The following is a 25,665-nucleotide window of genomic DNA, read 5'->3' on the forward strand; positions in this document are numbered from 1 at the left end:
TCTAACTCACAGACACTGGGGCAGGTCTACATTCGTAGTGAATCACTGCTGATGTCAGGTCGGCTAGAGGTGGAGGATTTTTTTCCAACTAAATTGACATAACCTCATAATGCCTGTGGCAAATGTCATGATAAGGTGTTTATTTCTTCAAATCAGGTCCAGATGAAGAAATCATATGCCCCATGGCTTTGGATTTTAATATCACGGCACACTGTCATTTTCTGTGAACAAATCTGTGAACCCAGCTGCAATTGGATGTGTGGTAAATGTACTGTTGAAGTTAAAGCCCCTTTATAATAAAGCCATTATAACGTCTGTCATGTGACTACAGTTGAGCAGAGGCGTTTTTAGGATTTCCACAAACGGGGAACATTTGTTAGCAGGGTCCCAAAATGTATTTTTAAGAACGCATTTCATGCAATTCTAGTCATTTACACAGTAAAAGACAGCTTAATATTTTTTAATACCACATGAACGGCCGAATCGAGTGGCCACTCTAAGATTAATCTGGTTTTGAATTTTAACAAACAATTGCCCAGGCCAATAAAGCAACAAACAGATTGTAGAATATTAGGAGGCAATATACATACTGAACAAAAATATAAACGCAACATGCAGCAATTTCAACGATTTTACTGAGTTAAAGTTCACATAAGGAAATCAGTCAATTGAAATGAATTCATTAGGCCCTAATCTATGTATTTCAAATTACTGGGCAGGAGCGCAGCCATGGGTGGGCCTGGGAGGGCAAAGGCCCACCCACTGGGGAGCCAGGCTCAGCCAATCAGAAAGTGTTTTTCCTCACAAAGGGCTTTATTACAGACATAAATATTCCTCAGTTTCATCAGCTGTCTGGGTGGCTGGTCTCAGACAATCCCGCAGGTGAAGAAGCCGGATGTGAAGGTCCTGAGCTGGCGTGGTTACATATGGTCTGTGTTTGTGAGGCCGGTTGGACATATTGACACATTTTCTAAAATTAAGTTGGAGGTGGCTTACGGTATTGAAATTAACATTAAATTATCTGGTAACAGCTCTGGTTGACATTCCTGAAGTCAGCATGTCAATTGCACACTCCCTCAAAACTTGCAACATCTGTGGCATTGTGTTGTGTGACAGAACTGCACATTTTAGAGTGGCCTTTATTTTCCCCAGCGCAAGGTGCACCTGTGTAATGATAATACGGTTTAATCAGCTTCTTGATATGCCACAGCTGTCAGGTGGATGGATTATCTTAGTCTAGGAGAAATGCTCACTAACAGGGATGTAATCAAATTTGTGCACAACATTTGAGAGAAGTAAGCTTTTTGTGCATATGGAACATTTCTGGGATCTTTTATTTCAGATCATTAAACATGGGACAAACAATTTACATATCTCAAGATGAGCTACTTTGAAAAACAATATTGCAGATTAGTCTTCTCCTTCGAGCAGACAGATTAGTCTTCTCTTTTCAGCAGACAGATTAGTCTTCTCTTTTCAGCAGTATGCATTTGCTTTCCAAACGGTACGTTTTTCCAGCGATTGTATTTTGAAATGTGAAAAATGCAAACAGACAGATGCAACCAACCTATAGAAATATGATCCATAGATGGCAGTTCCCATTCAAATCATGACTGGCAGACATTGCTAGTGTAAATCAAATTGCCAGGGTAAATTGTTTGAAAGCCCTTCTATGGATTATATGTCTATGGGCACGACACAACAAATACTTGGCTCAGATGCTGGCCAAGTTGTGGCCTTCCCAACTATAGGCAACCGGTAACTGCCAAAATAAAGGAAACACTTGAGTAAATGAGGGATACAAATGATATGTTATGGTGTGGCGTGCATTTTCCTGACATGGTTTAGGTCATCTTGTAGAATCTATGCCAAGACGCATCGAAGCTGTTCTGGCAGCTTGTGTTGGCCAAACACCCTGTCTTTTATTTTATTTTGGCAGTTACCTGTATTTGCTTGTGATGAAATTGAATTCACACTTGTGTTTTTTGTAAAATATTGATCTATTGACCAAATGATTGAAAAATAAAATCTATACTGTGTTTCCTTTATCTGTATTTGTGTTTTTATTTGCTGACTCTTGGTCCTCGCCCCGCTAAGCCCCCGATTCATCCGGCTCTGCCTCAAATCAGATCAAAGATAGGCAAACACTCACACAGACACACCATTTGTCAAGTGGAACATCATGTCGGTTTTCACCTGTCATTGTCTTTAATCAAATCTAGGATAACAGTAATGACTGATTTGGCCATAAAATCAGAGGGAACTGTGCATTTTTCCTCTGATTCTTTTGTGCACCGAGGTTAAACTGTATTTTATTTGGTCATCCAATTGGAGCATGAGTTTTGTCTTGTGGATCTGCCCCACAGCAAAACAACTTTCTGCCAGGCGCCACAGGCTGAAATTACATTTTTGCATCTACGTACCTATCAATTTTCAGATTTGTTGGTATTTTGGTCCATTAATATTAGTATTTTCAAAAAGCAAACATAAAAATGTAAAAGTCTTGATGAAAATGTATATTTTCTTTAGTATATCACACAACTGTCATAAAAATGTTGTGAATTTTAAGCCACTTTAAAATGGACATAAATCCATAATTTCAAAACTCATTACATTGAATTACACATAATTTAAAAGCACATTTCATAGAGAATGTAACAAACTGGACTACATGTAACTTTGAAGACATTGTGATTGGATCTAAACAGGTGTTTGGTGTTTGGTTGTCTAAATTCCGTGAACTTGTCTTTAACTGCCATTTCCCAAAAATCAATCTTCCCACATGCCAAATAATTTTCCTCAACTTCAGAAGCATCTATATTCACCAAATGTTGTGTGGTTATCCTTGGATATATTCTCCAGACTTCCCCAGAGTGAATTTATTCTGGATAGCATTTACTTTAGAAAAATGTGTCAAAAATGTCTTTAGTATTTTACAGATGGAAAGTTTTAAAAAGTATTTATCCACAATCTGCTCAGAGTAAATCCAGTCCTGGAATGTCTTAACAAAATGAAAGAACAATATTTAGACTGACTTAATTCAGTGCCCTGAAAAATGGATTTGCCAGATATGGACATATGCACATATTTAATGACATATCACCTCATTTAAATATTTTAATCCAATACTTTAGAAAAATGCTAATACAAATAAATATTATATTTGTATCTACATTCAACTGGTAAAAGTTTTGATATAATTAAGAGGGAAAAAAATCCCCTATTAGGGCGTGGTGACTGGTTTTAACTCAACCTTATTTGAGCTATTTTTCAGACGGGTCATTAGGGTTTGAATAGCTGCAAGAACATGCTAATCTGTTCCTTATATCCATTAGGTAGTAATGGTTCCAATAACATGTTAGTGTAGAGAGAGAGGGAGACTAGAAGATTTAGCAAGAGAAAGTGATTGTGAGATAGAGATGAGATTGAAAGGGAGAGAGAGATCGAAAGAGAGAGTGAGAGAGAGAGAGAGAGAGAGAGAGAGAGGGAGGGAGAGTAAATGTAGTCGACGTGAGGATCAGAGTTCAAGCTAATCATTGACAAAATGTGTGTGTGCTGCATGTGTGTTCCTGGCCGTATGAGTCAGTGTTGGGGAGTGTGGTTGTGCATGCCCAATGTACATTATGTGTCAGAGAGAGGGAGGAGGACAGAGTAAAGGAGAGAGAGAGAGGAGGACAGAGTAAAGGAGAGAGAGAGGGAGGAGGACAGAGTAAAGGAGAGAGAGAGGGAGGAGAAAGAGAGAGAGAGAGAGAGAGAGAGAGAGAGAGAGAGAGAGAGAGAGAGAGAGAGAGAGATGAGGACAGAGTAAAGTAGAGAGAGAGAGAGATGAGGACAGAGTAAAGAAGAGAGAGGGAGGAGGACAGAGTAAAGAGAGAGAGAGAGGAGAGGAGGACAGAGTAAAGGAGAAAGAGGGGAGGAGGACAGAGTAAAGGAGAGAGAGGGAGGAGGACAGAGTAAAGGAGAGAGAGAGGGAGAGAGAGGGGGACAGAGTAAAGGACAGAGAGAGAGGGAGAGGAGGACAGAGTAAAGGAGAGAGAGAGGGAGGAGGACAGAGTAAAGTAGAAAGAGAGAGGAGGACAGAGAAAGGAGAGAGAGAGAGGAGGAGCGTAAAGGAGAGAGAGGGATGAGGACAGAGTAAAGTAGAGAGAGAGAGAGGAGGACAGAGTAAAGGAGAGAGAGAGAGGAGGAGGACAGAGAGAGAGAGAGAGAGAGAGAGAGAGAGAGAGAGAGAGAGAGGATGAGGACAGCGTAAAGTAGAAAGAGAGGGAGGAGGACAGAGTAAAGGAGAGAGAGAGGGAGGAGGAGGAGGACAGAGAGAAAGGAGAGAGAGGTGAGGGAGGAGGACAGAGTAAAGGAGAGAGAGAGGGAGGAGGACAGAGTAAAGGAGAGAGAGAGAGATGAGGACAGAGTAAAGTAGAGAGAGAGAGAGAGGAGGACAGAGTAAAGGAGAGAGAGGGAGGAGGACAGAGTAAAGGAGAGAGAGGGGAGAGGACAGAGAAAGGAGAGAGAGAGGAGAGAGTAAAGTAGAGAGGGGAGGAGGAGGACAGAGTAAAGGAGAGAGAGAGGGAGGACAGAGTAAAGGAGAGAGAGAAAGGAGTACAGAGTAAAGGAGAGAGAGAGAGAAAGAGAGAGAGAGAGGAGGACAGTAAAGGAGAGAGAGGGGAGGAGGACAGAGTAAAAGAGAGAGAGAGAGAGAGAGAGAGAGAGGAGGACAGAGTAAAGGAGAGAGAGAGGGAGGAGGAGTAGAGAGTAAAGGGGAGTGAGAGGGAGGAGGACCGAGTAAAGGAGAGAGAGAGAGGGAGGATGACAGAGTAAAGGAGGGAGAGAGAGGGAGGTAGAGAGAGAGAGAGATAGGTAAGTCCAACCAGGTTCGTCAGGCAGATGAATAGTGTACCGCTCCTCTCCTAGGCTCCACATGTTGATGTCTCCTATACTTGTTCGCTTCAATCCCTTCATCTTCTATTCTTCCATCATGGATCCCTCACATTCTTCACATCCAGACCCCTCATACTCACACAAGAACAGTCCCTCAGAATGAGATCAGCTTTTCTTAAAGGATTTTTGAAATCTCTGGAGAGGATCATTCTTCTTACTTTGGCTGCAATATGGTAACATACCATCTCTCCCTCCTCCTGGAAGCGATCGTCTGGGACGGGGCTTTCTGTTCCCTGGGTGAGGGCAGGAGGCAGTGGCAGCAGCCCTCCACCCCAGAGCCTTACAACCAGAGCCGGTCCTTTCTCAATGGGACTTTCCCTCCAGGAATCCTCTGGGGCACTGGGACCTCTGCCTTCCATACCCGAGGGGGCCTCGGACCGGGACAGGCCCCTCAATCTGGGACCACTTCACCCACTCAGGCCCCCCACTGAGGTGTCACAGACACAGGCAGTGACAGTTACACCCACTGGTAGGATGATATTGAGGCACTGGGGTTCATATGGAGGTACTGGATCACCATGCACAACCCATACCTTGGTGGCTGTCCAGGGGTACGGGATGGGAGTTCACACGCCTGAGAGACAGAGGACTCCACCGCCCCCTTCATCGTATGCCACAACATCTTCAGGGTGTCAGTCAGGGTCAAGGTCAGTGTTGTAAAGTACAGTAAAGTAAAGTAAAACATACTTTAAAGTACTACTTAAGTATTTCTTTGTGTTATCTGTACTTTACTATTTATATTTTTGACAACTTTTACTTTGACCTCATTACATTCTGTCACGTCTGCTTCCGCTCTTCCCTTCCCTGGCGCTTGAGGGCGCCAGATTACCCTGCATCACGCACTCCTACCATCCATCATGCACACCTGCCTTCCCTCGTGACTTGCATCAGCGTTATTGGACTCACCTGGACTCCCTTTTCTCCTGTTTATTTCCTCCCCTATATCTGTCAGTTCCCTGCTCTGTTCCCTGCTGCTGCATCGTATTGTTTCTGACACTGTTCCTGTCTCTTCGCTGTCCGTTACAATGAAATGTTTTACTCCCCGTACCTGCTTCGGATACAGTTGCTATCTACCTGATGACGAGGTTCATCAACAAGGTGCTGCAAGGTGAGGAGGGAGGAGTGGGTAGAAGAGGGGGCAGGGTTAGGGAAAACAGAGGTCAACAAGACTATATTTGACAGACTGACACCTTTAATATATTTAACCTCTGCACTGTTGTGCCATTTCTACCTCTGTGGTAACTGTCTCCTCATTTAATTCTCTGTGTTTGTTTGTGTCCAGCGATGGTGTTTGCCAGTGTCAGTGTTTGGCTACACAGCCTGCTTTCTGGTGGATGGTTTTCAGTCAGGACAACTGGGGTCCCAAAGACCACCGCTCAGTTCTACAGGCAGGTCGTAAAGGACAACGGTTTCCCTGGTGATGAGACCACCAGAGGTCAAAGGGTGTTACCCATGTGACTTCCACTGGGGCGTGGCCGACTCAACCGTACAGGTGAGGGGATGAGAAGAGGACAGGATGCAGAGATGAGAGAGGGAGGAGAAAGGAGATTGTGATTTTATTTAGTAAAACTGCTCTGCTTTTTTTTAGCTCTCGAACAGAACAATACGCAAGCTAGGTCATTACACACCTTGTAAGAAATAAACACAATGTATATTCTTGTTCTCCTTAATTAAAGGTCCATTTCCACCCCTTCTCCCCTCAATTCTTGGACCCCCATCTGTACAGCTGGAACCTGACAGGGGACAGGGCGCTGTATCCTGTCCAAGGGGTCAAGCTCCACACCAGGATGATTACCTGGCCATCTGAGGTCACCTGGGCTTCTTTGAGTCCACAGGGGCATCTCACTACCGCTTCGCTCTAAACTGGTCCCTCATCCTGCCCCATGGAGATCTGTTTAATGTGCACACAGAGGCCCTGAGGGTAGACACACTGTATAGTGTGTATTCAATGTTTAATACACATGCAAACATGCACGCCTGCATGGATACACATTGCATTTTAAATCACTTTAAACTCTTTTTAACAGATTCTATCGCTGTCTCCTGACTGAGCTCCGCAAGCAGGGCCTGGAGGCCATGGTCATGCTCTACTACCCCATGAACAGAGCCCCTCTGCTGGGCTTGCCTGGCCCGGTGCATGGCTCCAGAGGCTGGCTGAACCGGAGCACGGTGGAGGCCAGGGCTACAGGGCTGGGCCCTGGGTGAGTTATTGGATCACCGTCAATGAGCCCAACAGACTGATGGAGTGGAGAGGCGCAGCATCTGGCAGCCCATAGCCTCCTGCTGGCCCACACTAAGGCCTGGAGGCTATATGAGAGGGAGCATCTCAGCCAACAGAGGATGTGTCCCTGGCCCTGCACGCAGACTGGGTAGAACACATCAACCCCTTCCTGGAGTCACATGCAACCACCGCTCAGATTTCTGTGTTTTTTTTTTAACCTTTATTTAACCAGGCAAGTCAGTTAAGAACAAATTCTCATTTTCAATTAAAATCCAGTAAACTCACACTTTACTGTATGAGGTACCTTTGAGATCCTAAAGTGAATCCCAGTGAGAACTGTCCCGTTGTACTGAGACAAACATTCTGTGCAATACTGTAGCCACAAAGCCTCAGTTGGTTTATGGCCCCTACACATGCTACAGCTTGTTATTGGTTTTGCTTAAAGTGGCTTTTCTGTATGTAGAAATAGTGATTCTGACTTCCCACTTCTCCCTGTCTGCTCTCCACTCCAGCTCGTCAGTTAGATGGCGTCAACCTAAAGAGCTTCTACATCTGGAAACTGCAGGATCGACACGTTCGGCCTCTTCACCTCTTTCCACCACCGGTCACAACCCAAAACCTCCATCGCAGCCTAACGACGGATCATTGACTGCAGTGGTTTCCCTGGCAACAACGTCACATCTTCCTGTAGGGTCAGCAACCGCCGGACAGTGTGTTCCATCTGCGCTCGCATCTCAGAGAACAAACCCCTGCTGTTCTTCACTGCATGTCTCCTCATCACGCTAGCTGTGCTAGTGGCAGTCGTCATCGTCAGGAGGAAGAGGGCTAGGAGTAGGGGGTGCCGGTGTGTCCTGTCCCATTAGGGATGAAGTGTCAGCTGTGGGAGAGAGTGGCCCTGCAGCGTGTGACAAAGGATCCGAGTGGTCAGCTGCTAGGCGTTTGGTCCTGTCGTAATGGTTCTTGGGGACAGGTCTAGGATCCGCTTACCCTCCTGAAATCCAAACCTTGAACTGAGAGGAAAAACACAAAACTGACTGTAGAGCAGTGTCTAGGGGGAAACTTCATTCTAATCCACATGGGATTGTGCTCAACACAGCGGGATCAGTGAGGGCCAGGGGGTCATCTTTACCAATACCAAGTGACTAATAGTCTCTGTCTGAGCGCTAGAGATCCCACATATTGAAAAACAATGTATCTCCAATGAATACAATTGACAGTTTGTAGCCTATAAACTATCAGAAATGTATTATGAATCCTCATGCTGCCAAGGCAGCAGCTACTCTTCCTGGGGTCCAGCTAAATTAATGCAGTTTATACCATTTTAAAAGCATTACAATACATTCACAGATTTCACAACACACTGTGTGCCCTCAGGCCCCTACTCCACCACTACCACATATTTACAGTACAAAATCCATTTGTCTGTAGTGCGTCTGTTATGTGTGTAGGCATGTGTCTGTGCCTATGTTTGTGTTGCCTCACAGTCCCAGCTGTTCCATAAGGTGTATTTTATATATTTTTTTTAATCACATTTTACTGCTTGCATCAGTTACTTGATGTGGACTAGAGTTCCATGTAGTCATGGCTCTATGTAGTACTGTACGCCTCCCATAGTCTGTTCTGGACTTGGGGACTGTGAAGAGATCTCTGGTGACATGTCTTGTGGGGTATGCATAGATGTCCGAGCTGTGCTGCAGTAGTTCAAACAGACAACTCGGTGCTTTAAACATGTCAATACCTCTCATAAATACAAGTAGTGATGTAGTCAATCTATCGACCACTTTGAGCAAGGAGAGATTGACATGCATATTAATATTAGCTCTCTGTGTACATCCAAGGCCCAGCCGTGCTGCCCTGTTCTGAGCCAATTGCAATTTTCCTAAGTCCCTTTTTGTGGCACATGACCACATGACTGAACAATAGTCCAGGTGAGACAAAACTAGGGCCTGTATGACCTGCCTTGTTGATAGTGTTAAGAAGGTAGAAACTAGGGCCTGTAGGACCTGCCTTGTTGATAGTGTTGTTAAGAAGGTAGAGCAGCGCTTTATTATGGACTTTTTTATTCTCCCCATCTTAGCTACTGTTGTATCAATATATTTTGACCATGACAGTTTACAATCCAGGGTTACTCCATGCAGTTTGGTCACCTGATTTGTCCCAAATACAATGATTTTAGTTTTAGAAATATTTATGACTAACTTATTCCTTGCCACCCACTCTGAAACTAACTGCACCTCTTTGTTAAGCAGTCATTTTGGTCGCTGTAGTAGCTGACATGTATAGTGTTGAGTCATCCGCATACATAGACACTCTGGCTTTACTCAAAGCCAGTGGCAGGTCATTAATAAAGATTGAAAAAAGTAAGGGGCCTAGACTGATTGTGTATCGTGTAGGCCAACAATAGACTGCCCTGTATGACTTGTTAGTGTGCATCACTCAGTGTCCTGATCTCATGTCTTGGAGACTTGTAATCATAGGGAGTTCACAGGGCGTCTGAACTGATGGCAGAAGTATTTTTCTCCCTTGGCTCCAGAGCCATGTTATCTATGGATGGCCAACTCAAGCACTTGTTTAGTTCGACTAATTTATTGCGCAATTTTATTGAGGGGGTAAAGATGATGTGTGATGTCATTGTAAAAACATATGTTATTATGTAAATTAAACCATAATTTGCTATATATGAAATTCAATAAAATACAACTGTGTTGCAGCTTTCCCTTTTTCAAATTGATGTTATCTGTTGTAGAAGCTTTGATTGTGCCAGAAATGTTGCTGTGCGGGCACTGATTCTTTGAGACACTGCTGCCCCCTAGTGGGGGTCTTATGTCCCAACGCTAGTTCAAGGCCCTTGGCGAGAATACAGAGAGAAAGAGCTGACCATGATACACAGGCTGAGAAAGGTAGAACATAGTCAGAGACAGAGTACAGGATGAATTAATACCATAGTCTAACACAGTCTGATTTTTAGTATGTAAATTAACTGACATACGTAGATAGTTAAGTCATCTTGAGCTGTCATTTGTAGCGATATGGCATCTCCACATGAAGCAGTTTTTCTAGTTTGTGACAGTCAAAGACCACTAATACAAATGAGGAAAGGCTTTGTTTGTTTTGATAGAATCATTTTGGACGTTGTTCTCGTCCTATGCTTATCGTTTCCTCATCAGCATTCTAGATCCAGCAAGGGTGTATGAAGCAGTGAACCATATATACGTATATACTGCTAAATTGAGAGTTGTCCCAGATACATCTTTTTCTATAGGCAGATTCTGAATGTTGCCTCATTGTTGCATCATTGAGGTCCAGATAGGTAACAATAAATATGTTAAATGTACAGTGTAATTATTTATAAATTAAATTATACTTTGGACAATATAATCAAGCATATATAAGCAATTCTAGGCCTGTTTTTCATCGTCCACTCACAATAAATAGGTGTACCAGTTATTGCAGACAAGCGTCTCTGGAATGTAATGACAAGGAGGGAACTAATGACAAGTAAACGTACAGCAAAGCAATGCTGTCGAAATCACATGATCCGCTTTTCAGCTTGCATGCAGTTGGTATTAAAATGTTTCCAGCATCACAAACTGTCAACTGCGTACATTGTGACAATTCTTCCAGAAAATACACATGTCCCTCGGCTCTTTAGTAACTAGCTAGCGATATATTTTATGACATCGTGGCTCAGTCACGTTTGCGCAGAACTTAGCATTTAGTGGTAACTAGCTGTACCCTTGCAACTGTTATTGTTACTTGGATCCAAAAGTGACAGGCAGAAAGAACGAAAGTGCGAGGGGGACTGCGAATTAGCTGGGTTAGCTAGCTACTAGTAGGGCTGAAGCCAAGCGAGGCCTGACTGAGCGAGAGGATCGTGTTCCCTTCCGACAGAAACACGGCGAAATCATGGCCAACATCGCGGTTCAAAGGATAAAACGGGAATTTAAAGAGGTTCTCAAAAGCGAGGAGGTGGGCTTATTTTTTTCAATCGACCGTGAACGATACGCTAAATATCTAGCTAGCTAGCAAGCTAACTGAGTTGGTGTCTAACACGATTGACTGTTGTTGAAAATGAGTGTTTTATTATATGCTAGCTAGCTACTGAGGTTACTTAGCCAGATGTTAACAAAGGTGAAGGACAAGGCGCTAACTACCCTGTAACGGAGGCCAAGGAAGGAACGCGTGACTGGATTGTTCGCAACGTTGGTGAACGTTATGCTGCTAACTTAACTAGCCTACAGGAAATTCCCTGCCTTGATGCTAACGTTAGCGTTTCCAGCGAAGGTAGCTAGCTAAGCATTGAAAAAAGTCACGCTGGTTTAATATGAGGCTTAATTAACCTTTCTAACGTCAGACGATGGGTGGTAGCTAACTAGTCAACTAAGAAGTATGATATTTGCCACCCACAGTTAACGCTGTGTTTTTACTACCAGGGTGTCAACTTCTGCCGCATTGGCAGATTTGGGTTCGAAAGCTAGCGTGACATTTTCTACCTTCTTGTCCTGTTGCAGGTGATTATGACATGCTTCATGCCATGCATTGATAGTTAAAGGTATTGAGCAACATAAGTGTCATGTCATGGTAGTATTTTATTTGTGAATGGAGTTAACGTTAGCCAACTAGTTTTGCATATCCCGTAAGAATCTGTAGCACAACTTGGACCTGACAAAGTTCTCATACTGTTGCTTCTTATCAAATTATATCATATTCAAGTGGAAGGAAACAGGTCATGTGAACGTATTAGCTGTCACCGATCGTTCTGTGAGTATGTCTGTTGAGAGGAAGTTGGGTAGAGATGAGGTACCCTCTTATGGCTACCCCTCCTTTCCTTACACCCCAGCACATGCTCTGTGACAGAACCAACTGATGACCTCTGCTTCTCTCCTTCTCTGACAGACGAGTAGAAACCAGATAAAGGTGGACCTAGTGGATGAGAACTTCACAGAGCTGAAGGGGGAGATTGCAGGGCCACCTGACACGCCGTATGAAGGTGAGAGGCCGGGGTTTACTGACTTGGGACTGTGGACACACCTAACTGGTTTACCTGGGACACGCCTACCTGTGTTTAGTTGAGGGCTGAGGCAGACTTATTTAGCTTACCTGAGTCAAACTCTAGTCTGTCTACTGCGCCACAATAGGATTCAAAGCATTTTTCCATCAAGGGAGCTAGGCTTGTGTCATGCAAAAGGTTACAGAAGGTTTGAGCAGTCGCTTGATCCCATATTTTAGTCAGTACTTGTGCATATGTTGGCGTTCTTGCTGTCATAACTATTTGCTTTCTGTATTTTTCAGGTGGCAGATATCAACTAGAAATTAAAATTCCAGAAACATATCCCTTCAATCCACCAAAGGTATGTATACAAAATAACATTCTAATGTTTATTGTTCAGTTGTGAATTTTGTCAACATTGACCTGTGCCAGGGAGAAGTCCTTTGCTAATTCACTTGCTTGTTTATGTGCTTCCCAGGTGCGATTTATCACAAAGATCTGGCATCCCAACATCAGCTCAGTCACAGGTGCTATATGTCTGGACATCCTCAAAGACCAGTGGTAAGTCACTCTGTTCCAATACTCTTTTTAAAAAATAATTTAAAAAAATAATTGTCATGTCTTAGTTACGGATGATCCCAGTTCTTAGTACTCTAATACCATCTCCTCTGTGTGTCTGACAGGGCGGCAGCTATGACGCTGAGGACAGTGCTGTTGTCACTACAGGCCTTACTGGCAGCTGCAGAGCCAGATGACCCACAGGACGCTGTGGTGGCCAATCAGGTGAGAGGAACACTGGGTGTCTGTGTGTGAGAGAAGGAGAGTATGCATAATAAGTATGCCTCTAATTTGTTTGTAGATTTTGCCATTTGTTCGTTGAGTAAATGTGATTTACTAAATTGTCACCTAGTGAGGTTTCTATGCTGCTGCCTGCTCGGTATTGTGATGTGTTCTTTATTTCTTTCTCTCCCCCCCCCCCAGTATAAGCAGAACCCAGAGATGTTCAAACAGACGGCCAGACTCTGGTCTCATGTGTATGCTGGCGCCCCCTCCTCCAGCCCAGAGTACACACGCAAAATAGACAAACTCTGTGCCATGGGCTTTGACAAAGTGAGTGACCAACCCCTTATTACTGTCTCATACCTTCATAAGTCATTTATGCTTTATTATGGTATTACAAGACCACTGTTGATAGGTGATGTTCTTTGATCCCATTTTAATATGGTTCACCAATGGATCTCAGTTTTGTGTTTTGAATACTGTAGCACAGTTCTGACAGTGTTCTAAACTTCTTACACTCCTGTTTGTCCCGTCTCCACAGAATGCAGTAATAGTGGCGTTGTCGTCGAAATCCTGGGATGTGGAGACAGCAACAGAGCTACTGCTCAGTAACTGAGTCTCAATGCCCCCATCTGACCCCTCTCCTTCAGTCTCCCTCCATCTGAAGCCCTTTTCTCTGCTGTCCCTCTGACCCCTCACCCCTCTTATCTACCTGTTGGATACCCCCTTTCAACCTCCTGGCATTTCTCCCATTGTCAACATCTCTGTACCACTCTCCTCCATCTTCCTTGCCATCTTCATGTTGGCACTGTTCCCTGCCATCATTTCACATACCTCAATCAAATGACTCCTTCCCTTAGGCCATGTGCCATTCCTCTCCCTCTCTACTCATGCTATTCATGTCCATTACCATCCCAACTCCTTCAGTCGCTGGCTTTGTCTCAACATTCTCCACCGGCGTCCTATGACGTATACAATCCTTTTACATCAGTTATGACCTTGAAGAAAGTAAGCTGAGAAATCTCCACCATTTTGGCACTTACCACATCACTGATGTTTCCTAGCACTTGCAGTATCCACATGATGTGTCAACTGGCTCAGTCTTACCATCCTAAACTCTCCATCCCATCAGCAGGGAGCCCCACCCCTCTCAACCCTGTCATGACTATCATCATCATCATCACTCTTTCTTCTTCCCCCTTTTTCTATCTGGTTCTGGCCTCCTACAGGAAGACGATTAGATTCCCGTTTTTAAAAAGAGAAAGAAAACAAAAAACAGAAACGCTCAGCGCACTGTTTACCGATAACGCTACTCAAGCAAATTTAAGACTGGGAGTTTAAAAAAAATGAAGTGGTTTGAAAGATATCGCATCCACTGAACAATGCCAACAGAGGTTTAAAAAAAAAAAAAACCTGTCAAAAGAATTCATCTGTAAATAAAGCTATTAAAGTCTGTGTAAATTAATCCAAAATGTGTGGTGTTTTATTTGCTCTTTAGAAATTCATTATATTGCCAAATTACTTTGAGTATTGTGTGTTTGCATTTGTGTGTGTGATTAGTAGTCTTCCCTCCCTGTATGTGTACAAAAATCTAGGGTGAGAAGCTAAATTTATAATGCTGGAAGAAACAAAGTCCAGTGGGAATTATATACTTGAGGAAAGTAGAACAAACATATGCAATACAATATAGAATTGTGTGTGTGTGTGTGTAAGCAGGCTGCATACATATGCATGTTTATTTAAATAATTGAATTTGTATGCACTGCACTATCAGTAGCATGGAAGGACTTACTAAATGGGTTGATTCTGTCTAGACATGATTAAAACCCCACATGCTAGTGGATCGGAGCATGAACTAGATTAACACATTGTACAATGGGCTATCAGTTCTTGTTTGAGAAAAGCCACAGAGCATATTGTTTGTGTAGTCAGGCGAGAGTTATTAGGCTGAACACAACCAGATGGCAGGGTATGTAGCGTGTTGTGTCTGAGCCAGCCTTGCCAACAAGTCCATCTTTTAACACAGGAGTGAACCTGGCAGTGCTCTCCGATACCCATGTTGCAGCATGCCTGCACTGGGAAGAATGCCCTTACACACAAGCTTGTATCAGTCTGTGTGTAAATAGGCCTACTGTGTCTGGGGGCTGGAGTTAGGCCTTAGTTTCCCTATTGCGACCCATGCAGACTCCCCTGCTGCACAGCGACACCTGCTATCGAGATACAGACAAAGCCAACCTCAGGTTTCCCAAGTCACAGAAGCTTGTTTTGTATCTCTCTTTGTTACCTTGATGAATATCTCTCCCCTGACACACCACCAAAGTCTTCTGCCAGAGCTGAGAAAAGCTCTGGGATTTAGTGTAGGTGATACTTAGTAAAGTGAGATGTGATCTGAGTAAGTGTCAGGGTGGCAACAGCTTAGGTCCCAGCTTTAGGTTTTGTGAAGAAGACAACCCTATGTTTTGGACTTGAATACCCTCATAGGAACACGTCTACTGGTTATACCACCCAGATATAATCCTGCACCATCTATTCCCTCAATGCCCCATTACCCAGGTCTCCTAAGGGCCCTCCAAGGCAACCAAAACCCACATCCAGTCTTTGTATTTGATTGGAAATTGTAGGCCTAAACATTTGATTACCCTGGTATCCATGATGATAAAATCACACAAACCATTCCTATGCCCTATCCAAACCTGATATCCAAGCCCATTGATCAACAAATTGGTAGGCCTAAGCCTATTACATTGAACCTTCTGCTTCAACCAGTGTCTGCCTCGTGAGCACACCTGCCAATAGTTTGATCTTACAGCTGAATACATCCTGTGTGTTGTGCCTATGGTCCGGGGGCATCTGGTTTGATTTGATTTGTCCTGGTTTCCCCGGTCTCTGCCTTCTACGTGATAGCCGGGGTCCTATTCCGTATCTGAGCGGGCATGCAACCTCTGCTGCCCTAAAGCGCGAGGAGGGCTGTTATAAGCAATTGAGTTCAATTGGGGTTGAATGGACGCCATGCAAACCTGGATGGATTTAAACAAATGAGCGGGTGTGTGTTGATCCAACTTCCTCCTGGTTCCTTCTGGACATTCATCCTAAAAGCGGAAGATGTTTCCAATTGTGTGCTTTGCGATGTTTTTGCTCGATGGTAAGTCAGTGACATTAGCTGTACTTAGGATGTGTTTGGGAAATCCTACAATGGAGTTAAGCCCATGGAAATGGAAACGTATGTCTGTCTTATTTTAAATTATATTAACAGTCTTATTTCTGACCTAGATTGACATTGTTGCTTTTATATTTAAAACGTCCCAGTGAGCTCATTTTACGCATTGGATTACATCTTTCCACACCCCAGACAACTCTCGAGACAGGACCCTTCCCCAATGTGGGCTATTCAGTCCATTGAGTGGGTAACAATGGAGGGAGGCTTGAACCAGCATTCCATGGGTCTAATAACATACCACCGGTGCCTTAGTCGTGGGCAAAAGTTTTGAGAATGACACAAATATTAATTTTCACAAAGTCTGCTGCCTCAGTTTGTATGACGGCAATTTGCATATACTCCAGAATGTTATGAAGAGTGATCAGATGAATTGCAATTAATTGCAAAGTCCCTCTTTGCCATGCAAATGAACTGAATCCCCCCAAAACATTTCCACTGCATTTCAGCCCTGCCACAAAAGGATCAGTTGACATCATGTCAGTAATTCTCTCATTAACACAGGTGTGAGTGTTGACGAGGACAAGGCTGGAGATCACTCTGTCATGCTGATTGAGGTCGAATAATAGACTGGAAGCTTCAAAAGGAGGGTGGTACTTAAAATCATTGTTCTTCCTCTGTCATCCATGGTTACACGTGCCGTCATCATTGCTTTGCACAAAAAGGACTTCACAGGCAAGGATATTGCTGCCAGTAAGATTGCACCTAAATCAACCATTTATCGGATCATCAAGAACTTCAAGGAGAGAGGCTCAATTGTTGTGAAGAAGGCTTCAGGGCGCCCAAGAATGTCCAGCAAGCGCCAGGACCGTCTCCTAAAGTTGATTCAGCTGCGGGATCGGGGCACCACCAGTACAGAGCTTGCTCAGGAATGGCAGCAGGCAGGTGTGAGTGCATCTGCACGCACAGTGAGGTGAAGACTTTTGAAGGATGGCCTGGTGTGAAGAAGGGCAGCAAAGAAGCCACTTCTCTCCAGGAAAAACATCAGGGACAGACTGATATTCTGCAAAAGGTACAGGGATTGGACTGCAGAGGACTGGGGTAAAGTCATTTTCTCTGATGAATCCCCTTTCTGATTGTTTGGGGCATCCGGAAAAAAGCTTGTCCGGAGAAGACAAGGTGAGAGCTACCATCAGTCCTGTGTCATGCCAACAGTAAAGCATCCTGAGACCATTCATGTGTGGGGTTGCTTCTCAGCCAAGGGAATGGGCTCACTCACAATTTTGCCTAACAACACAGCCATGAATAAAGAATGGTACCAACACATCCTCAGAGAGCAACTTCTCCCAAACATCCAGGAACAGTTTGGTGACAAACAATGCCTTTTCCAGCATGATGGAGCACCTTGCCATAAGGCAAAAGCGATAGCTAAGTGGATCAGGGAACAAAACATTGATCTTTTGGGTCCATGGCCAGGAAACTCCCCAGACCTTAATCCCGTTGAGAACTTGTGGTCAATCCTCAAGAGGCAGGTGGACAAACAAAAACTCACAAATTCTGACAAACTTCAAGCATTGATAATGCAAGAATGGGCTGCCATCAGTCAGGATGTGGCCCAGAAGTTAATTGACAGCATGCCAGGGCGGATTGCAGAGGTCTTGAAAAAGAAGGGTCAACACTGCAAATATTGACTCTTTGCATCAACTTCATGTAAGTGTCAATAAAGCCTTTAATACTTATGAAATGCTTGTAATTATACTTCAGTATTCCAGAGTAACATCTGACAAAAATATCTAAAGGCTCTGAGGCAGCAGACTTTGTGAAAATGAACTTTGTGAAAATGAATATTTGTGTCATTCTCAACTTTTGGCCACGACTATACATACACACATACAGTACATACAACAAATTGGCCTACCTTCTGTATTCTTTCACAAATAAGACTGACTTCTATTCTCCTATTGTAGTGGCCCACTCGGCCCAGGGCCAGTACGCACAGCAGCTGCTCACTGACCTGATGGAGAACTACTCGAAAGCCCTGTGGCCAGTTGAGGACACAGACAAAGCCCTGTGGCCAGTTGAGGACACAGACAAAGCCCTGTGGCCAGTTGAGGACACAGACAAAGCCCTGTGGCCAGTTGAGGACACAGACAAAGCCCTGTGGCCAGTTGAGGACACAGACAAAGCCCTGTGGCCAGTTGAGGACACAGACAAAGCCCTGTGGCCAGTGGAGGACACAGACACAGCCCTGTGGCCAGTGGAGGACACAGAAACAGCCCTGTGGCCAGTGGAGGACACAGACAAAGCCCTGTGGCCAGTGGAGGACACAGACACAGCCCTGTGGCCAGTGGAGGACACAGACAAAGCCCTGTGGCCAGTGGAGGACACAGACAAAGCCCTGTGGCCAGTGGAGGACACAGACACAGCCCTGAACGTCACCGTGCAGATCACTCTCTCCCAGATCAAAGGCATGTCTCAGAGATTACTGACTAGGTCTCAGCGACGAGTAGAGGACCACTGGTAATCTATGACCGGCTTCTCACAATGAGGCTTTGACTAAATGTATATCCCCTGATCAAATACTGTGTGTACCTATACAGAGGATAACTCTTCTGAGAGATATCGTAGAGAGAGATCATGTACTTTAGATCAGAGGAACCAGGCAGCAGCCAGCGCTGTTCTGCTCATTGCTAAGACACGTATAGTCCGTCAACTCTGTGACTCACCTGTTCTTTTACCTATGTATGCAAGGCACAAGTACTGTACCTTGAACATGCTGTATTAGTTACCCAATTAGTTCCTCTGTTGATGTGTATGAGAGACGTCAGATGTACTGTACAGGCCTACAGTTAGCAACCATATACTCTTTCAGTTCAGTGGAGTGTCAACCTCCCATTTGTGTGTGTGTGTGTTACTAAGTGTACCTTGTCCAGTGCTCTCTAAAGAGAGCTGTCCTACTGCCAACTCACTCCGTGTCTCAGGGATGATATGCAGACAGACTAATGGTGTGTGTGTTTTGAGTTTCCCATTACTCCTTGGTTCCATGCTTTGGTCAAGCAATGTGTCAGGTTCTGGCAGTGACCCCCCCCACACACACATCTAAACTCCTCATCCACCTGATATTGACAGATAGCTGGGTCTGAATTTCACTGTATGAAAGCTATTCTGAGACTTTAGTGGGCTAATGAGAGAGACAATGACAAGAAGAATAAGACTGTTCGCTAGTATATTGCCCTTATCTGTGTGTGTGTCCACATGTCTTGTGTGTGTGTGACTGCTGTGTGCATGTGTCTGCGGTATGTGGGCACCTGCATGTGTGTGTGTGTGTGTGTGTGTGTGTGTGTGTGTGTGTTTATACAGTATCTGTGTCTGTGTGTGCAGGATGAGAGGAACCAGGTATTGATAGCTGTGGATTCGTCAGATGTGGCACAATGCCTACCTGAGGTGGAACAAGGAGGACTATGATGGCCTGGAGGTCATCCGGATACCCAGCAGTCTGGTGTGGAGGCCTGACCTCGTCCTCTATAACAAGTACGCCCGTACGTCACACAGATATACTGTACAGTACAGCCTCTAGACCATAATCATTTCTGCTATCTAGAAACAACCTCCCTTACCAACAATAACTGTTGGTGCATGAATTGTAATTTGAATTTGAGCTCCTTTGTGGTGGTTGTCTCCTACTTCCCCTTCCACAGCCAGGAGTGCAACCTCACATTTGGCTCCTGGACATACAACGGCAACAAGGTGTACAGGATGGGCACCCACACCACACACACACACACCACACACACACACACACACACACACATACTTTTGTTATTTAGACTGTCTCCTGTGTCAGTATAAAAGTTAAATGGTGACAACTTGGTGAGCCTGAAAGAAAGACAGGCAGACACACCCTGTCCTACTGCTTCAGAATGCCCTACCACAGACAGGCAGACACACCCTGTCCTACTGCTTCAGAATGCCCTACCACAGACAGGCAGACACACCCTGTCCTACTGCTTCAGAATGCCCTACCACAGACAGGCAGACACACCCTGTCCTACTGCTTCAGAATGCCCTACCACAGACAGGCAGACACACCCTGTGCTTGTCCTACTGCTTCAGAATGCCCTACCACAGACAGGCAGACACACCCTGTCCTACTGCTTCAGAATGCCCTACCACAGACAGGCAGACACACCCTGTCCTACTGCTTCAGAATGCCCTACCACAGACAGGCAGACACACCCTGTCCTTGTCCTACTGCTTCAGACTGCCCTACCACAGACAGGCAGACACACCTTGTCCTACTGCTTCAGAATGCCCTACCGCAGACACACCCTGTCCTACTGCTTCAGACTGCCCTACCACAGACAGGCAGACACACCCTGTCCTTGTCCTACTGCTTCAGAATGCCCTACCACAGACAGGCAGACACACCTCGTCCTACTGCTTCAGAATGCCCTACCGCAGACACACCCTGTCCTACTGCTTCAGACTGCCCTACCACAGACAGGCAGACACACCCTGTCCTATTGCTTCAGACTGCCCTACCACAGACAGGCAGACACACCTTGTCCTACTGCTTCAGACTGCCCTACCACAGACAGGCAGACACACCCTGTCCTATTGCTTCAGACTGCCCTACCACAGACAGGCAGACACACCTTGTCCTACTGCTTCAGAATGCCTTACCGCAGACAGACAGATACACCCTGTCCTACTGCTTCAGACTGCCCTACCACAGACAGGCAGACACACCCTGTCCTTGTCCTACTGCTTCAGACTGCCCTACCACAGACAGGCAGACACCCTGTCCTACTGCTTCAGACTGCCCTACCACAGACAGGCAGACACCCTGTCCTACTGCTTCAGACTGCCCTACCACAGACAGGCAGACACACAGTCCTGTATGTGGTGATGTCATTCTGCCATTAGCAATGCAGACAAAGTCATTGTGTGTGTGTGCATTATACATGCTCTGAAACACCACTGTTACACTCCTACTGTATTTCACCCTCTATTCCGATGTCTCTTCCCAGGTTGACATAGCCATGGGCATGGACAGTGAGGACCTGCCGGACTTCGTGGAGAACGTGAAGTGGGAATGCCACGGCATGCCGGCCACCAAGATCGTCATCATGTACGGCTGTTGCTCCGATCCCTACCCTGATATCACCTACACCGTCCTGCTACAACGCCACTCCTCCTTCTACATCTTTAACCTTCTGCCCCACTTCCTCATCTCCTTCCTGGCCCCGCTGGGCTTCTACCTGCCAGCTGACTCTGGGGAGAAGGTGTCCCTGGCCTTGACAGTGCTCCAGCTCATGGTGGCCGAGAGAATGCCGTCGTCTGATTATGTACCCCTTATTGGTGAGTGCAGACACACACACACACACACACATAGAATCCATGTATTTACATGAAGTAAGTTGTTTTTCTCTCTTCTGTCTGTCACACAGGAAAGTGGTACGTTGCTACCATGACAATGATCACAGCCTCCACAGCTCTCACCGTCTTCATCATGAACATCCATTTCTGTTGTGCCGACGCCAAACCCGTCCCCCATTGGGCCAAAGTCCTCATCATCAACTACATGCCCAAGATCATCTTGGTCTACGAGGTGAGAGAGAGAGAACTGTGTCCCTGCCACCTCTTCCCCCTCCTCTTCCTCCTCACACTATGGACAGGACTACTTCCACCACCCCATCTTCAGCCCCACCACCAGGCCAATGGGAAACTGGGAGGCCACAGCGGGCGAGAGAACCAGTACCGCCACAAACACTCCGGATCCCAAACCCCTGGACCTCAACGTCACCCCAAGCCTTGACCCCCAACACCACATCACCAGAGATTAGAAGACCCAGCTCCAAGTACGAAGGTTTTGAGTCCAACGGGAACCTCTCCCTGGGGGATTGCTGTGAGGAGGCGCTTCCATGCTGTCCAGAGGTTGAAAAGGCAACCGTGGTCGCTGCTGTGGTGGCCTCAGTAACCTTTGACCCCTGTGTGTTCTGTAGTCATGGCATCAGCTTACCCGGGGTGGACTCCAAGCTGGTGCGGAACGTGGAGTACATCGCCATCTGCTTCCGGTGGCAGAGGGCCTCTTGCGCCACCAGGCAGAGTGGAAGAAGGTTGCCAGGGTGATGGATAGGTTATTTTATGTGGATCTTCTTCATCATGGTCTTCCTCATGAGCATTCTGTTTATCGGCAAGGCGCCATGACAACAATGGAAGAAAGACTATTGGACTGTTATATGACATTACTGAAGTCAAATCATTTCACTCTTGCTTGTCATCTCCTTACAGACAGACAAATACATTTTAAATTAAAAACATAAAATGTATTAAATTGCTTCAAATGTAACTGCAAGTGTAAAATGTGTGCAAATGAACAGTACACACACTAATAACCAATTGCCTCTGAACTCCATTCACCCTTCCTATCCTCATCTCTCCACTAAATAGAACCAGAGGAACCATCACGTCTTATTCACCAGTCTGAAATCAGACTCCAGGGGTTTCAGTGACAAAGGCCTCGCTCTGGATCCACAGGCCTGGAATCATTTTTCTCTTCAAAATCATTTAGTTAATGACTGCTTTGTTTCCAAACAGGCGCTGTGTAGATCTAAGATAATATGGACCATAAATTATGCAACACAATGAGTTTACCCCCTCCAGTCACCCATACCATGAACTTGGTAACGTTCAGGTGTGCGTGGCAGGTCGTGATTGTAGTAGGGTCGTGTACGCCTGACACTACTCACCTCATGGAAGTAGTCAACCACTCAAAGGACAAAGTGTATGACCAGTGAGCCCCCTATATACCTCAGTTAAAAAACAGTTGATCCCCATTTGTCCCTATGGAGCCTATTGTCACTACTACCCTGTATATCCAGCAGAGGGCAGACATCTCTCATCTCTCTCCACCTGAACCGGGCACAGATGGATGCCACAGACCCATGACAATTAGGGGACACTCACTCAATTAGGGGACAAATCAGATGTCTTTACAACAATCACTTTACATGTGGTTTACACACAAAAAACAACAAATGTTGATTGGTCATATATCCCTTTATCTGACTTTCTATAATGTATTGAGTCAATACAGAGGGGAGGACCTTAGGATGCAGCAGCATAATTCTGATCTTTTTTTCCACTAATTGGTCTTTTGACCAGTCACATCAGATCTTTTCACACCAGCTGTTTTTCAGAGCTGATCTGATTGGTCAAAAGACCAATTAGTGAAAAAAAGATCAGAATTGGGCTGTCTGTGTAAACGCTGCCATGGTTACTTGTTTCATAACCAACCAGTGTTAAAGAGATGAGGCGTTTAGGTAACAAATAGTACATTGTCTTTACTGATACATAACTGGTGAAACTCCTCTGACATGTTAATGCCAGTCTATTCCTCCTCAGGAAGGAGTTCAGCCTGAGCAGTCATCATCCTCTTCAGGGAAGTGAATGTCATGCTGAGGTATGATGTGTCTGGGAGTGAAATCTCTCACATTTGCACACTGGGGAAGCCTGTCTCTGGTCTTATTAGTGCACGGTGAGCTGCCTGCAGGAGCCCGAAGCACGCTATAATCACCCCAGGAGCCAGAGAGTAGTGGGAAACATGTAATTTGTACAGACAAGAGAGAGGCTGGGGTGAGACTGCTGTGGAAAATTGCCAGGGTCTTTTTATTTCACGGGAGGGCGACTGGGGGAGTCTATCATCACCTGTCTGCAGGAGGGGAGGATTGTTATGATATGGACAGAGAAATAGCTCCAAGTTGACTTTATACAGTGGAGACAGTGGTACAGTGATTTTCAAATGCAAGTTGACTTTGTGAAGGTAGAAGAGGAGACTCGAGGATCCGGTCGAAGTAACAGTTCTAATACAAGCAGTCACATCATAATGCTAAAAAAAAGTACAATAGTCATGTTTCTTCAGTCTCCATGTTATATACACTTCATTATAACGTCAAGATTGTTTATTGTCTTTCTGTCATAAAACATAGGTTTATTGTCGTAATGTCTGGTTTCTGGTAACTGTCGTGTCTATGACGTTAGCTGATAGGGAGTGGATACCCAGCAAAGCAAATTCTACTACTTTTACTTCTGTGCCATGATGTTCTGGTACAGAGAGTGGGGTTGAATTGAGTTACTGAGACCTGTGAGTACTCTGTGTCCTATGTGATCTGATGTGCTGGGTGATGGAAAAAGTTATGTTTAAGCAATTAAGCAAGTTACTCCTGTTATGATTGAAAGCAACCATATGTAAGATTATGAGGTTGAGGGGCAAGTTCAGGGCCGGGCAAGCGACATGAGTGGCCGCTTAAGGCCCAATGGCTGCTAAGAGGCCCCTAGACCATAAAAAAATACATACATTACATTTTAAGTCAGGGTCCCAACTTACTTATGGGAGTGAGAATAGTAGAATATAGAAGGTGCAATTTCCAAATGTTTGATCGCTGTAATGTTTGCAGCAAGTTTCTAGTCCTCTGTTTTATGAAAACAGCTAATATAACATTTTACAAACTGAGTGGTTCGAGCCCTGAATGCTGATTGGCTGACATGCCCTTAGCCGTGGTATATTGGCCATATGTTACAAACCCCTGAGGTGCCTTATTGCTTAAGTATATCATTTTAATCGGCTCACATCCATGACTATTAACATTTACATATCCATTTTACATGTTTAAAGATGCCATATTGCAATTACTGATCATAACATCTTCAGAAATCAATGAATTAGATTCATTCTTAATTCTGTGAATAATTTATCATCTTTATATATATATATATATATATATATATATATATATATATATATGGCTCATTTGGTTATGTATTCTACATCACTATGAACATTTACAAGATATTATTGGGCGTACTATAATTATATTTCATACCGGTATGGTCATACGAAATTGATCCAATAAGACCCCATTGAGTTGTTTGGCGGCCATATTGGAAAAAGGCTTCTGTGAGGTTAATGTGTGAATCCTATGATGGCCCTGTATATACAAATCTTTCCTGTTCTAGCTGTGTGTGTGAAATTTGGTTCCAAAAGGTACAATCCAAAAACATAGCTCCACCACTTTATGGAGTTCTATTGCTACCCACTGGGCACAGACGTCAATTCAACATCTGTTCAACGTAATTTCATTGAAATGACGTGGAAACAATGTTATTCAACCAGTGTGTGTCCAATGGGTAAGCGTCCAACATTCTAATGTCAATGGCACAATATGGGCGATTTATAAACAATAGTTGTAACTGATGCTTTCTAAGTTGATTATATCACATATCATTTAAAAGCTAATTTCATGACCTTTCAGAACCATTTGGCAAACAACGTTTAAAATGTATCAGGGTTTCCTTTTTAAAGCCATTTCTACAGGTAATTCTGATATGTACCCTTGAGGTCAAAGGTCTGTTGACCTGAACATTCCGAAAATGTGTATGACGTACAGCTGTGAATCTTAGCTTTCCAATGATATATGATTAAAGGGGATACGTGAGCAGTAACTTGTTGTATACTGACATTGTTTGCCACAAGGTAAAATCCCTATGGGAAAAGTAATGGGATGGAAGGATGAAAGAAAGCGT

At 44.6% G+C, this 25,665-nt stretch overlaps 2 protein-coding genes and 1 long non-coding RNA gene across 5 annotated transcripts; all 3 read left to right on the plus strand.

Moving 5' to 3' along the window:
• The first annotated feature begins 5,887 nt into the window (after positions 1-5,887).
• Positions 5,888-7,382, plus strand: LOC112257083. Its single transcript, XR_002954501.2, has 4 exons — positions 5,888-6,043; positions 6,218-6,427; positions 6,612-6,856; positions 6,963-7,382. It is a non-coding gene; the product is annotated as an uncharacterized LOC112257083 (long non-coding RNA).
• A 3,314-nt stretch (positions 7,383-10,696) lies between these two features.
• Positions 10,697-14,367, plus strand: LOC112256137 (ubiquitin-conjugating enzyme E2 K). 3 transcript variants are annotated; one of them, XM_042325752.1, is made up of 8 exons: positions 10,697-11,125; positions 11,590-11,667; positions 12,053-12,146; positions 12,449-12,507; positions 12,625-12,707; positions 12,830-12,929; positions 13,128-13,256; positions 13,468-14,367. In XM_042325752.1, the coding sequence occupies exons 6-8, from the start codon at positions 12,840-12,842 to the stop codon at positions 13,540-13,542; spliced, it is 294 nt and encodes a 97-aa protein (XP_042181686.1). In that variant the 5' UTR covers positions 10,697-11,125; positions 11,590-11,667; positions 12,053-12,146; positions 12,449-12,507; positions 12,625-12,707; positions 12,830-12,839; the 3' UTR covers positions 13,543-14,367. The 3 variants fall into 3 exon arrangements, with proteins under 3 accessions (XP_042181686.1, XP_024284919.1, XP_024284920.1); XM_024429152.2 differs by lacking the exon at positions 10,697-11,125 and adding an exon at positions 11,153-11,440; XM_024429151.2 differs by lacking the exon at positions 11,590-11,667.
• Positions 14,368-18,067: 3,700 nt separating this feature from the next.
• Positions 18,068-22,351, plus strand: LOC112257082 (neuronal acetylcholine receptor subunit alpha-9-II-like). Its single transcript, XM_042326267.1, is given in 5 exon segments — positions 18,068-18,573; positions 19,477-19,619; positions 19,682-19,827; positions 21,111-21,441; positions 21,531-22,351. Coding segments are annotated over 5 exon segments (1,464 nt in total). The 5' UTR covers positions 18,068-18,097; the 3' UTR covers positions 21,899-22,351.
• The last annotated feature ends 3,314 nt before the right edge of the window (positions 22,352-25,665 follow it).

The sequence above is a fragment of the Oncorhynchus tshawytscha genome, linkage group LG08, assembly GCF_018296145.1.
Source record: "Oncorhynchus tshawytscha isolate Ot180627B linkage group LG08, Otsh_v2.0, whole genome shotgun sequence".
NCBI classification, from domain to species: domain Eukaryota; kingdom Metazoa; phylum Chordata; class Actinopteri; order Salmoniformes; family Salmonidae; genus Oncorhynchus; species Oncorhynchus tshawytscha.

What these genes read in the sequence shown, in the direction of transcription:
- LOC112256137 (XM_024429151.2), top strand. Translation starts at nt 11,063, where the DNA reads ATGGCCAACATCGCGGTTCAAAGGATAAAACGGGAATTTAAAGAGGTT. An exon ending in AGGTTCTCAAAAGCGAGGAG is followed by an intron (nt 11,126 to 12,052) that starts GTGGGCTTATTT and finishes CTTCTCTGACAG; the next exon opens with ACGAGTAGAAACCAGATAAA. An exon ending in GTGCCATGGGCTTTGACAAA is followed by an intron (nt 13,257 to 13,467) that starts GTGAGTGACCAA and finishes CCGTCTCCACAG; the next exon opens with AATGCAGTAATAGTGGCGTT.